Source organism: Meles meles, chromosome 4 (assembly GCF_922984935.1).
Source record: "Meles meles chromosome 4, mMelMel3.1 paternal haplotype, whole genome shotgun sequence".
NCBI lineage: Eukaryota > Metazoa > Chordata > Mammalia > Carnivora > Mustelidae > Meles > Meles meles.
In genome coordinates, this window is record NC_060069.1 from 103,367,522 (window position 1) to 103,379,667 (window position 12,146).

The window sequence follows — 12,146 nt, forward strand, 5'->3', positions numbered from 1 at the left end:
ACCTCAAACTAAACACATAAAACAGGGAGAAAGAGATAAAAATATACACACGGTACTATAAATATATATATCGTCCGTGGATGTACAGCCAAGCACCCTGACCCAAATGAGTATCTGTCTCTAGGAAAACCAAGCAGCCAGATAGAGAAATCTGAGAATTTTCTCTTCTCAGTGTGCAACGGGAGTCCAGACAGGAAGGGAAAGTATCCTGGTTCCTTGGTATAGAAGGGGTTAAGTCCTCAGCCATCCTATTCTAAAGTGATTTATGATGATGTGTAGTGTTTCAAAACTTTCCCCCACCCCAAAGAACAGCCCTCCCCTTCCCCACCAAGTCCACTCTCAATGTGCTAAAGTGGGAAGGAGGTGGTGTTTTGCTGATCTGTTAAATTCTTAGTGAAGTTTCCTTGATTTCCAGCGGCTGCTGCTGTTTGAGTTTGGTTTGGATCAAAACTGAGGTTGTCCTGGCATTTCTGGGACTGGGTCCAGGCAAGAGGAAGAAGAAAAAGAAGGAGAAGGAAAAGAGGAGAAAAAAAAAAGTGGGAAGAAATAAAGGAGGAGAGAAGCGCAGGAAAAGAAGAAAGTCCTTTTTCAACATCACATTCCTGTGTTTTGCCTCAGCCTGGAAAACATATTAATCCCAGGACTTTCACGCTCGGAAACAAAGGGACTCAGCCAGACTGTGGGGGAAAGGGTGATAAGAAGGATCCTGGAACTCTAAAGAGAGAAAGAGCAAGATTCAGGAACAGCTGGGACTTCACTTTCAGGGGCGCCCTGTGTTGCCGGCATAGGGGACTGCCACACACAGACACACGCACGCGAGCAGAAACTACAGACAAATGGAGAGGCAAAGACTCATAAGGACAGCTCCTTTCCCCTCATCCTACTTGTCAAGAAGGTGAAAGGACAGCCAGAAGAAAGAAGAAAGCAGCTCGGCCCTCAGATCAGGACAGGCTGTGGGTCCGTGGCGCCTTTGGGAGCTGGAGCTGCAGCACATCCCCCTTTGTACTGCTCAGCCGGGCGAAGGAGAAAGAGGCTTGGGAGGGAAAGTATTTCATCTAGGAAACTGTCCTGGGACCACACTTCAGATTGCCTTTTAAACCCTCTGCATTCCATCTCCATGAGCCACAATGTAAGTGTGTAATCCTTTCTGTCTTTGGTGTGTTTGTTTCTTTGTTGCTCCTTTGAAGAAATGAAATAGGAATGTTGTCACAATTAATATGCTCAGTGTGCCTTTTCTCTGGAGCATCAGAGAGCCGGGTGGAAACAGGGCAAGCATGCTGAATGGGGAACGGAGCTGGGTTTCCTACTTAATGTAACTGTCTCAGTTAAGCACTAACAAATTACAGGGGTTTAAAAGCAACAGGATCTCACCCTTTTTTCCATTCCCTGACCTCTTTGCTGCTTCTCTCACCACCCCTTCCCCCACCCCTTGGCCAAGATAGAGAAAGAGAAAATGCCCAGTTCTGTTTGCAGTTAAATGATTTTCTTCTTCTTCTTCTTTTTTTTTTTTCCACTCCCCCTGTCCCTTCTGTCTTTTGACCCTGCTGCCTTTCAAAGTGGATTGCACAATGACATGGAGAATGGGACTCAGTTTTACCATGCTGTTGGCAATGTGGCTGGTGTGTGGATCAGAACCCCACCTCCATGCCATGAATAGGGGGAGCCCCGGAGGGCGGAAAGCACCTCTGGTTTCCCCAGCCAACAGAAGGCCAGCTCGGCTTCTGAGGCACACAGGGAGGTCTCAGGGAATTGAGAGAACCACTCTGGAAGAACCAAACCTTCCACCTCTCCAAAGGAGGAGGAGTGTGCCGGTGTTGAGAGTAGCTCCCGCGACAACAGAGCCGCTGGCCCCCCAACGCATCACTGGGGCCCCAGTGAGACCTAAGCAAAGAACAGTAGCCCCGAGCTCTCCCCGTGACATGATCCGAGATGAGGGGTCCTCCGCTCGCTCAAGAATGTTGCGTTTCCCCTCTGGGTCCAGTTCTCCTAACATCCTCGCCAGCTTTGCGGGGAAGAACAGGGTGTGGGTCATCTCGGCCCCTCACTCCTCGGAGGGCTACTACCGCCTCATGATGAGCCTCCTGAAGGACGACGTGTACTGTGAGCTGGCGGAAAGGCACATCCAGCAGATCGTGCTGTTCCACCAGGCAGGCGAGGAAGGAGGCAAAGTGCGGAGGATCACCAGCGAGGGCCGGGTCCTGGAGCAGCCCCTGGACCCCAGCCTCATCCCGAAGCTGATGAGCTTCCTGAAGCTGGAGAAGGGGAAATTCGGCATGGTGCTATTGAAGAAGACGCTGCAGGTTGAGGAGCGCTACCCTTATCCCGTCAGGCTGGAGGCCCTGTATGAGATCATCGACCAAGGCCCCATTCGCAGGATTGAGAAAATCAGGCAGAAGGGTTTTGTCCAAAAATGCAAGGCCTCTGGGGTCGAGGGCCAGGTGGTGGAGGAGGGGAACAATGGTGGAGGGGCAGGAAAGCCGGTGGTGAGCGGTGAGAAGAGAAAAGAGGACCAGAGGAGAGCCCAAGTCCCACCAACCAGAGACACTCGGGTGAAGGTGCAGAGAAAGCCGGCCACTACCACGGCCGCCCCTCCCCCGCCTCCTCCAACCCCAAGGGCCACCACCCTGCCTCCTGCTGCAGTCCCAACAGTGACCCGGGCCACCTCTCGGGTGGTAACAGCAGCTGCAAGACTGACCACCACCACGGCCTTTCCCACCACCCAGAGGCCCTGGACTCACAAGGTACACCCCTCCTCAGATGCCCACAGGCTCCCGGGGACGGTGGAGGTGGCCCCTGCCAGAGAGCCCGTGGCCTCAGAGAATCTCTACCCTCAGCCCAGGAAGGATCAGCACAGGGAGAGGCTGCAGGCCACCAGGAGGCCCAGCAAGGCCACCAGCTTCGAGAGCTTCACGGCTGCCCCTCCCACCACCGTCTCAGAGCACAGCACAAGGGCAGGCGCCGGACGTTTCCGGGACAACCGCACAGACAGACGGGAGCATGGCCACCGGGACCCAAATGTGGTGCCAGGTCCTCACAAGCCAGCCAAGGGGAAACCTCCCAAAAAGAAAGCCCAGGACAAAATTCTTAGCAATGAGTATGAGAGTAAGTATGACCTCAGCAGGCCTACTGCCTCTCAGCTGGAGGAGGAGTTGCAGGTGGGGAATGTTCCCCCCCAAAAAGCAAAGGAATCGAAAAAGCATGAAAAGCTTGAGAAACCTGAGAAGGAGAAGAAAAAAAAGGTGAAAAATGAGAAAGCAGACAAGTTACTCAAAAGTGAAAAGCAGGTGAAGAAGGAGAAGGCTGAGAAAAAGAGCAGGCAGGAGAAAGAGAAGAGCAAGAAGAAAAAAGCAGGTAAAACAGAGCAGGAGGGCTACCTGAAACCCACCACCAAACACTTCGCTCAGAGTCCCAGGAAGTCTGTGACCGATCTGCTGGGGTCCTTTGAAGGCAAACGAAGGCTGCTTGTAAGTAATCTTCTCCCCAGCATTGTTCTGTGGGCTGAGGCAGGGCGTGCTAAAGTTTGCTTTGTTATTTTTCTTAAAATCGTGTTGCTGGATGGCAGACTGTGGCTGACTCTGTGCCATGTAAGGGAGATCAGGAGGTTTGTCCAGAAGGGGTAGCCAAGGCAGGTGCTTCTTTTGGTTTAGTGCTCTATGAACCTCAGTCCACACAAGTTTGTGACCCGAAGGTCCGGACTCAATGGTCGGGAGCTCTTAGACATAAACCCAGGGAAGCACATAAGCTCAGCTTCTTCCAAACCTGTCAGTATCCATCCCCCATCCTTACCTCTCTTCCAACAGATAGCTCTGGGTAGAGCTCTCTTTTACCAAGTTCAACGAATAAAAGAAGAACAAAGAATTTCCTAAAATGGCATGCATTGACTCTTGTCATGATTTAGGAAAAGGATGTGTCTCTTCATGAGCTTAGGAACTAGAACTATGTGTATGGGGAAATGGTAAAATTTCTCCTTTTTCTCCTAATTAGGTCTATATCAGAGTGGAAGCCTGAAAGAGGAAAGGAAGGCAGCCTGGGTGGGGAGTGGGTATGACTGGGCGTGGGGAAGTGTCCTTGTTGGCGTGACCCTCACCAATGCTTTTAAAACCAGGTGGTTGAAATCTTCTTTCCTTAAAGACTGCCTCCCCAATCACTGCCCAGCTTCCAGTAAGAGGCCAAAAAGACAGCATGAGGAACTGGGTTAATCGTTCCAATTTCCAATATGCTAGAGACAGATGTCAATTTCTCCTGAGCTTCTGTCAGACGTGTCCCTCTGTGAGTGTGTGTGTGTGCATGCGTGTGTGTGTGTGTATGTGTGAAAGGAGACAAACAAACCTTGTTCCCACTTTGCCTATGTTTCTGAAGCCACTGATACAGAGCAAGTCATAGATTCATCTCAGGAGCTCTCTCTTTTGGCCATTACTAGCCTCCATCCAAAGTATAACTAAAGAATCTAGTCAAGCCAAAGGAAGCCTTTGGACAGAAATAAATCCCATCCTAAATGTAAGGGCAGTTCTCATCAGCCATGTAAGAATGGCTTCTTTCCCTCTCCATGTCTCCTTGTGCCCTCTTTTAGGGCCCTTCCAAGATTTCTACCCTTTCTTAATGTTGTCATTTTACTCTAGGCTGTCAAGGAGGAGAAGATACAGCACAATCACTTCAGAGAAAAGGATCAGTAAATGAATGTCAGGCAGTGTGGGTCAAGAAAGATTTTTTCCTGATATGTGGGTGGAAAGGAGACACTTCATGCCTCTGAGGACAGCATTTGTCCTACTAAAGGCACAGGGTGACTGCACCCTGCATTATCACCCCCTCTCCCCAAGATATAGGCACTTTTCTCTCAAGGCATCTTGGGGCTTTTAATTTTTCCAATATGGTCTAAATTTGGACTAATGATCTGAGCAGAGAGGCTCTGGTGTCCATTTATCTTTAGTGGTTTCAAAAAGTTGAAATATGCATTTGAAATGTTACTCAGAGCAGAGTTCCTAGTGGTGTTTATTGTGGGTAGGGCATGTCCCCAAATTCTCTCAGCTGTTTCACAATGGTGCACCTATGCATTAGAACAAAATTTAAGTTTTCGTTGATTCTACAGGTTTGATTCTACAGGTGTGTGTATGTGTGTGTGTGTTGTTATGCATTTTTTGTTTATTTCACTCATTTTTAACCAGAGCCTTAAAGTATATAAATTAGCAGAGGAGAGGCTGTCTGTTAGAATAGTGTAACAGCTACTTGGTTATTTTCAGAGTACATAAATCTAAAGGAGAATATTTTAGGCAGAGCCAAAAGAGTCATTCATTTCAGAGTAGAATTCTACCTGGGACTTAAATGTCTGTTACAGAACATAAGGGAGCCAACTGCTCTCTTTGAGGTGTGGGCAAGTCTGCACAGTCTGCTCCTCCTGAGGACCCAGGACTTTGTCCAGCCTGCTAAAACACATCACCCAACCCTGGTTGTTTAACCAACAGGGCAGGCAAAGTTCTCTTCATGGGCAGGTTTTTTGCAGGGGGAAAAAAAATCATGGGTAAAATGTCGGGATTGTAATTGTGCACCCGTCTGGCAAATACTTCCATTGCCCCTGGTTTGTGAGTCCAAAGAAAGAGGTTTTCATACTCTATCCCTGATATTAGTCATGCCTTTCATTTCTCCCCTTTCGTTCTACTCCCTTAGTCAGGGATTTGAAAGCCCTGCTGGGTATTTTCTGCTTTAAATAGTATCCCTGATCATAAATTTCTAGCAAATGAAATTCAAACGACAGTCTCTGCTGATGTCATGTGAGGCAAACCAAAAACCAACTGGGGTGGCTCATGGCAGCATTGCTCTTTGGGGTTGGTGAGAGAACCAGGTTTGTTATTAGGAGGAAAGTACCAACAGGAGCAGTTCCATCTCACCATCCCACATGTGCCTAGCTGATGATCATATCAGAAATGTGTTTTTAGAAGAGCTAATATCTAAAATAGGCACTGATTAGAAAAGACAAGATGAAATAAACATGATATAATATCAACAGATGGAGAGAAAAGAAATCTGTTTCACCAGGCAGAGGGGAGACTTGGATTTCTGAGTAAAAGAGCTGGTTGGTGCCATTTATCTTTTCTCCACTTATTTTTCCTATTACACATGCTGATGTTATTCAGGAAGTGCAGGGATTCAATTAATATTCATTAAGGCTTCTCACTCTCCGAGCTATAAAATGAGGTCTGATGAGATATACCTCCAACTGGCCTCAACCGAACCCAGTGTGAGCAAACTGAAGTGAGGTTACATTCTAAAAAGTCACAAAGGACTTTTAGCTCCTCTTTCCATTTCTCAGTAACCAGCTACAATATATCATAAACCCCTAGGACTTTATATTTATTTATATCATTCTTTGGATGTGAAAACATCATGTAGCTCCTCCTTAACCCATTTTTCTTAGAGAAACAATGGTCACCATGGTGAAAAGCATCCGAGAGACCTTTCAAGGAGCTGCAGGTAGAAACAGGTGTCCTATTCTGAGGCCAGAGGTCAGTCCTTCAAGAGCACATCTTATAAGGTGCTTTGCCAAAGCTGTGTGGTTTAACTTTCATAACAACCCCATGAGGAAGGACTCATTAACTCCACTGTATAGTCAAGGAACGAAGCTTAGAGAGTTTGAGAAATTTCCTAAGGTGCGTAGTTAATACATGGCCAAGTCAGAATTAGAACTCAGGTCCCTTTGATTTTAAAATTCATACTCCAGCCACTCTGCCATTCTGCATCCTATGAGTATGAGCCTTCAGTGCACACATGCCATAAGGTGAAGGAGAAACTGAGAAATCATCCTGTTAGTTAATCAATTCGGACGTTTTAAAATTCACTTTTAACCTTAAATTACTCAGGTAAATGGTAAGGTCTATCAGTTGTCAATATTTTGTGCTAAGCAGCAGTGTAGAGTTTCCGACCTTATTGCCCAGCTGGTTCTCTGCACCTGAGCCCTCTGGCTTGCCTGGAGGCCGGTCGAGAATAATAGATTGACTCCCAGTTAACCTAACCCCTCAGACTGGTTGGTGTCAGTTTAGAGTTGACAACAGTAAGAATAGAGAAACACTGTTTATCATTAAAACATTGGACTATGTGGTGTAGAGCTGAAAAGCCATCATTTTGTGCCCTGAGATGGACCTACTTGTCACCTAGCAGAGGCTTCACACTGTGGAATTACATAGACTCAAGATCAAGTTAAGCACTCTGGAGACAATCTCCTGTAATTCAAGTAGGTTCTTATTTTTAACACTACCTCAGAAATTTGGATATTGAAACAACAATCTACTTATTTGGTTTAATTTTAGAAAAGTATATAAAGCTCTGCTTTACTAAGGCATACTACTAGCTTGAATGTTATTTTTCAGAAACTTGTAAAAATCTAGTGTTTAGAGCTTAACAGTGCTTAAAATAAGCTGAGACTTAAAATATCTTCCCTTTAGCATCTTCTCATTCTTGTTTGTTCCCTTCGCTTATGCAAACTGGCTTCATTACATTCTGAGGCTCCTTGTGCCAACACACCAGTTGGAACAGAAACATAAAATAGAACCACAACACAATTCTGAACCCATGATACATGCCCTGATTTATCACCACCAAACTGGAAAGAGGCCAAGTGTCAGACAATAATGTTTATTGAGAAGTTCTAGGATGCTCTTTTTAGGAAGAGAGGATTGGACATGGTTACCATTTTAAACACCGTTTGAAACACTGTCAAACTTTACAGCAAACGGGAAGGAGATGTCAGCACACAGGGAAAGAGTGGCTGAAATAGGTTCATATGACCAGCCTCTGCTACTGTCCCTGATGCTAACTCGAGCAGCAGATTAAATGCAAGGCGAAAAGGGTTGGTTCTCAGGGGTCATCTAGACATTCTTAAGCAGGGGGACACTGCTCCTCACCTCTGGCTGGAGTGAAATATGGAAACTAAGGAACATGGGCCAACATTTGAACAACAATTGAAAGGAGAATGTGACCATTGAGGGCTAGGAAAGATGTTAAGGAAAATGCTGCATTTGAAGACTTCTTACCTGTAGTTAAGGTGGAGGGGAGGGGAGAGCTTTTTGGGTGGAAAGGGTGATAGGGGCAAGACAGAGGAAGGAATGAGAGTCAACTCTTCAGAGGCAACATACACATATGGTGCTTATGTGCACACAGCGTATACACACACACACACACACACACACACACACACACACACACACACACACAATTTTTCCCCCTTGATTCTCACTCCTATTGCCAGGGAAGTTGTTCCATTATAAAGATGCAAAAGCCAAGGTTCAGAGAGTTAAGTGGCCTTGTTGAGATAGCCAGTGTTGAACTAAGAACAAATGCAGTCCCTCCCACTTTGACTACACTCACCCTTTCTCTGTGCCACTCTGCCCAGATTCCTTTCATTTCATAACAGAGACCAGTCTGGCTACAGGGTGAAGAGGTCATATAAGGGAGGAATCAGAGGAAATGTTAGCAAGAGAGAGCCTGGGGCCAGGTTGCAGGAGGGAGGAAGTGAGTCATGCAAAATAAATGTCACCTCAGGGGTAGGTTAAGGCATCCCTGGGCACAGGTCCTGAGGTGAAAATAAACATCAGGGTTCTTTATTTATTTATGTTGATTCCCACTGGGTAGCCAATGGCCTAGGGCTACTGTGTTCAGAGATACTGAGAGAAGCTGCAAGACCCGGGAGGATGAGCTTCTGAATGATTCTATGTTGTCTGAAGTCTCAGTTATTCACAGGAGGGAGAAACAGGCCAGAGGGAGCTGTGAGGACTCTTGAAATCCTGTCCTATCATGGTGTCCATGGCTGTAAAGGTCCATGGCCAAGTATGATAAGAATGAAATAGAATCTATGTATGGATTTGAAGTTGCAAAAGCAGGTAATTATCAGTCATCTGGCCTGTGGACAGCTGTGCCCTGGAGACTCCTCTAAGTACACTCTAAATACAGGCGCATCCTTCATTTAGAAAAGGGAATCCAAAGTCACTACCAGTAAAGCTTATCTTTGTTCCTGGCTATTTTGTGTTTTCACTTGAACATTCATTTATTTCAAAGTAGTGTGTTTGTGAGCAAAGAACGGCCTGGAAGAAAAACCTTAAACATACCAACTGAAAATAAAACACCAAGGTATGGGCCGCCATTAAAACCTGAAGAAATACATAAAAATGTCATAAAACCAATTAAAAACTAACAAACAAAGCAAAAATACCATCACCATATCCTTTTATAGCCATCTTAAATCTTTTTTAAGGCTAATTATGAATCGATGAATAAATTTGGGAAAATATTATTTTTCCTCTTGGGAAACTACATTTCTAAAATAAGCATGTTCTACCCACCCTGTCCACCTGAACAGGCATATAAACACAAAAATCAAAAATAAACAAGATCATGACCACTTAAATAAATATAAATAACAACCTTAAGGGGGAAAATAGCTACATCCCAGAAAAATCTTTGTTAATATCCTGCTCAAAAGTTATCGAACACATTTTGATTTCCACGAGGGATAGTGTTTTGTCTAGTGCAGGGAATTTTTAAAAGGGAAAGCCTTCAGGCACCAATAAACACATCTCTGACAGAGGATAAATAGCAGTTTCAAGCTGGGAGCGGATTTATTAACCGTTTCAATTAAGTGTTTGGAAGGGATTAACAACATGGCAACTCGCCCTCTGAAAAACGCCAAGCTAATAGTCCCAAACTTCAGAAATCTTTTATAAGGTTAGGTGGGTAAATAGAAAAGTGGCTGACAAATTTGAATATTGTCAGATTTGAGAAAGGGTATAGAGACTGGGCTCTAAGCCAAATGATGAGTTTGCAAAGGGTCATGCAGACAATAGTCTAGGGGGCTCTTTAGGGTCAGAGAGTTCAACAAAGACCTGCTCATCATCAGAATGAAATTCCACATCCTTCCACCTCCAGCGTGAATAGCACCATGCCCACACATTCGTAGGGTGTGGTACATAGTTCTGGTCTCTGCTCATGAAAAACCTGGTAAAACTGGAGAAGGCTCAGGAAAAGCCTACAAAAATAATCAAGGAAGTAGAAAAGCTTTTATATCCAGTTAGATGGAAACATTGAGACATTCTTAGAGCATTCAACAAGAGCCCTAAAAATGAAGGGTATCATCCTTTTATCCAAAACTATAAAGTCTTGCCTTCCTAGATGGTTCTGGTGACTGTCACATCTCTTTCTTTTGCTCCGTCTTTTCCTCTTTTTTCCCCAGAAGCCAGGGGTTGGCAGTGAGCTTCAAAGACACACAGGAGCTTGTTGAAAAATGCCAAGCCTGAATCATAGAAGGCTGAGCCGAAAGAGCAGAATCCACCCTGTTGGGGGTTCTCCAGTGTCAAAGAGGTCTGCCACAAACCCTGTACAGGCCCAGTATGACAATGAATATATTCTGTGTGACAAATCATAGGCCAAAAGGCCATCCTAAAAACTTTCTGCAAGATTGCCTATTAAAGTATGATTAAGAATGAAATAAGGGGGGTGCCTGGGTGGCTCAGTGGGTTGGGCTGCTGCCTTCGGCTCGGGTCGTGGTCTCGGAGTCCTGGGATCGAGTTCCGCGTCGGGCTCTCTGCTCGGCGGAGAGCCTGCTTCCCTTCCTCTCTCTCTACCTGCCTCTCTTGTGATTTCTCTCTGTCAAATAAATAAATAAAAATCTTAAAAAAAAAAAAAAGAATGAAATAAGGGGGGGCACCTGGGTGGCTCAGTGGGTTAAGCCACTGCCTTCGGCTCCGGTCATGATCTCAGGGTCCTGGAATCAAGTCCCGCATCGGGCTCTCTGCTCAGCAGGGAGCCTGCTTCCCTCTCTCTCTCTCTGCCTGCCTCTCTGTCTACTTGTGATCTCTGTCTGTCAAATAAATAAATAAATATCTTAAAAAAAAAAAAAGAATGAAATAAGGGGGTGCCTGGGTGGCTCAGTGGCTTAAAGCCTCTGCCTTTGGCTCAGGTCATGATCTCAGGGTCCTGGGATTGAGCCCCGCATTGGGCTCTTTGCTCAGCGGGGAGCCTGCTTCCTTCCTCTCTCTCTCTCTGCCTGTCTCTCTGCCTACTTGTGATCTCTGTCTGTCAAATAAATAAAATCTTTAAAAAAAAAAAGAATGAAATAGAATCTATGTATGGATTTGAAGTTACAAAGGCTATGAAGCTCTCTCAACCCTGTGGACATGAAACAAAAGAGTAGTAACCACTGAATTCACGAGAGCAGTCCATTAGGATAATAAAGCTCGAAAGGAAGGAAGGGGGATAGCACTTGCTAACAACGATTGCATGTCCAGTATTCACGTAACAGCCTTGCAAAATAAGTATTCCTGTGCAGAGTTCACAAATGAGAAAGCTAGGACACATGAAGACTAGTACTCAAGATAACTAGTGAGAATAGAAAACTCTAAGGTATCTGGAGCCATTTAAAAAGGGGGGGGGCTTTCCAAATGGCTTGTTTTGGCCCTAATTACGGTAGTTGTCCAATAGAACACTTTAGTTGACTTTAGTGTCCGTCACTACCGGCCCTCTCTTTCAAATTATCCCTTTGGACTTTGCCTCTGTGTACAACTATCACTGCGAATTAATATTTGCTTGCCTCTCCCATCTCTAGCTGATCACGGCTCCGAAGGCTGAGAACAACATGTATGTGCAGCAGCGAGATGAGTATCTGGAAAGTTTCTGCAAAATGGCCACCAGGAAAATCTCTGTGATCACCATCTTTGGCCCTGTTAACAACAGCACCATGAAAATCGACCACTTCCAGCTAGGTTCTCTTCAACATTTTAATCGCATTACTGTTTTTCTCATACCTAAGGTGGGGCAAACTTTATGGGAGAGGTCAGTGGGGAATTAAGAGGGTCATTCAGATATTCAGAGGGCTCTTTCCTGTGGTGACGAAGGTCAGTTTACCAGCCTATTTACATAACTATTCTGGATGGTTCTGGTGTAAGTTTTTGGCACGTTACAACGAAAAAAAAAATATGCAAGCATTCTACGGGTTGAAAGTCAATAAGGCAGAGAAAAACGAGAGAAGTAATACTGTGGTGGGAGAACCAGAAAGGTATGTAGACAGTTTCCTCTGGCTCCGGAGTCATCTAGTCTGTGAGTGATACCATCTGATCTTCTTGCAGCTTTCACGCTGCAGGTGACTCACTTACAGATGGGGACCTGCC

At 45.4% G+C, this 12,146-nt stretch overlaps 1 protein-coding gene across 1 annotated transcript in view; it reads left to right on the top strand.

Moving 5' to 3' along the window:
- The first annotated feature begins 331 nt into the window (after positions 1-331).
- Positions 332-12,146, top strand: part of CCDC80 (coiled-coil domain containing 80) — a 34,187-nt gene continuing 22,372 nt past the window's right edge. The window contains exons 1-3 of the mRNA XM_046003521.1: positions 332-1,129; positions 1,558-3,464; positions 11,585-11,741. Of these exons, the coding sequence (XP_045859477.1) occupies positions 1,569-3,464; positions 11,585-11,741 (2,053 nt within the window). The 5' untranslated portion in view covers positions 332-1,129; positions 1,558-1,568. The remainder of the gene's footprint in view (positions 1,130-1,557; positions 3,465-11,584; positions 11,742-12,146) is intronic.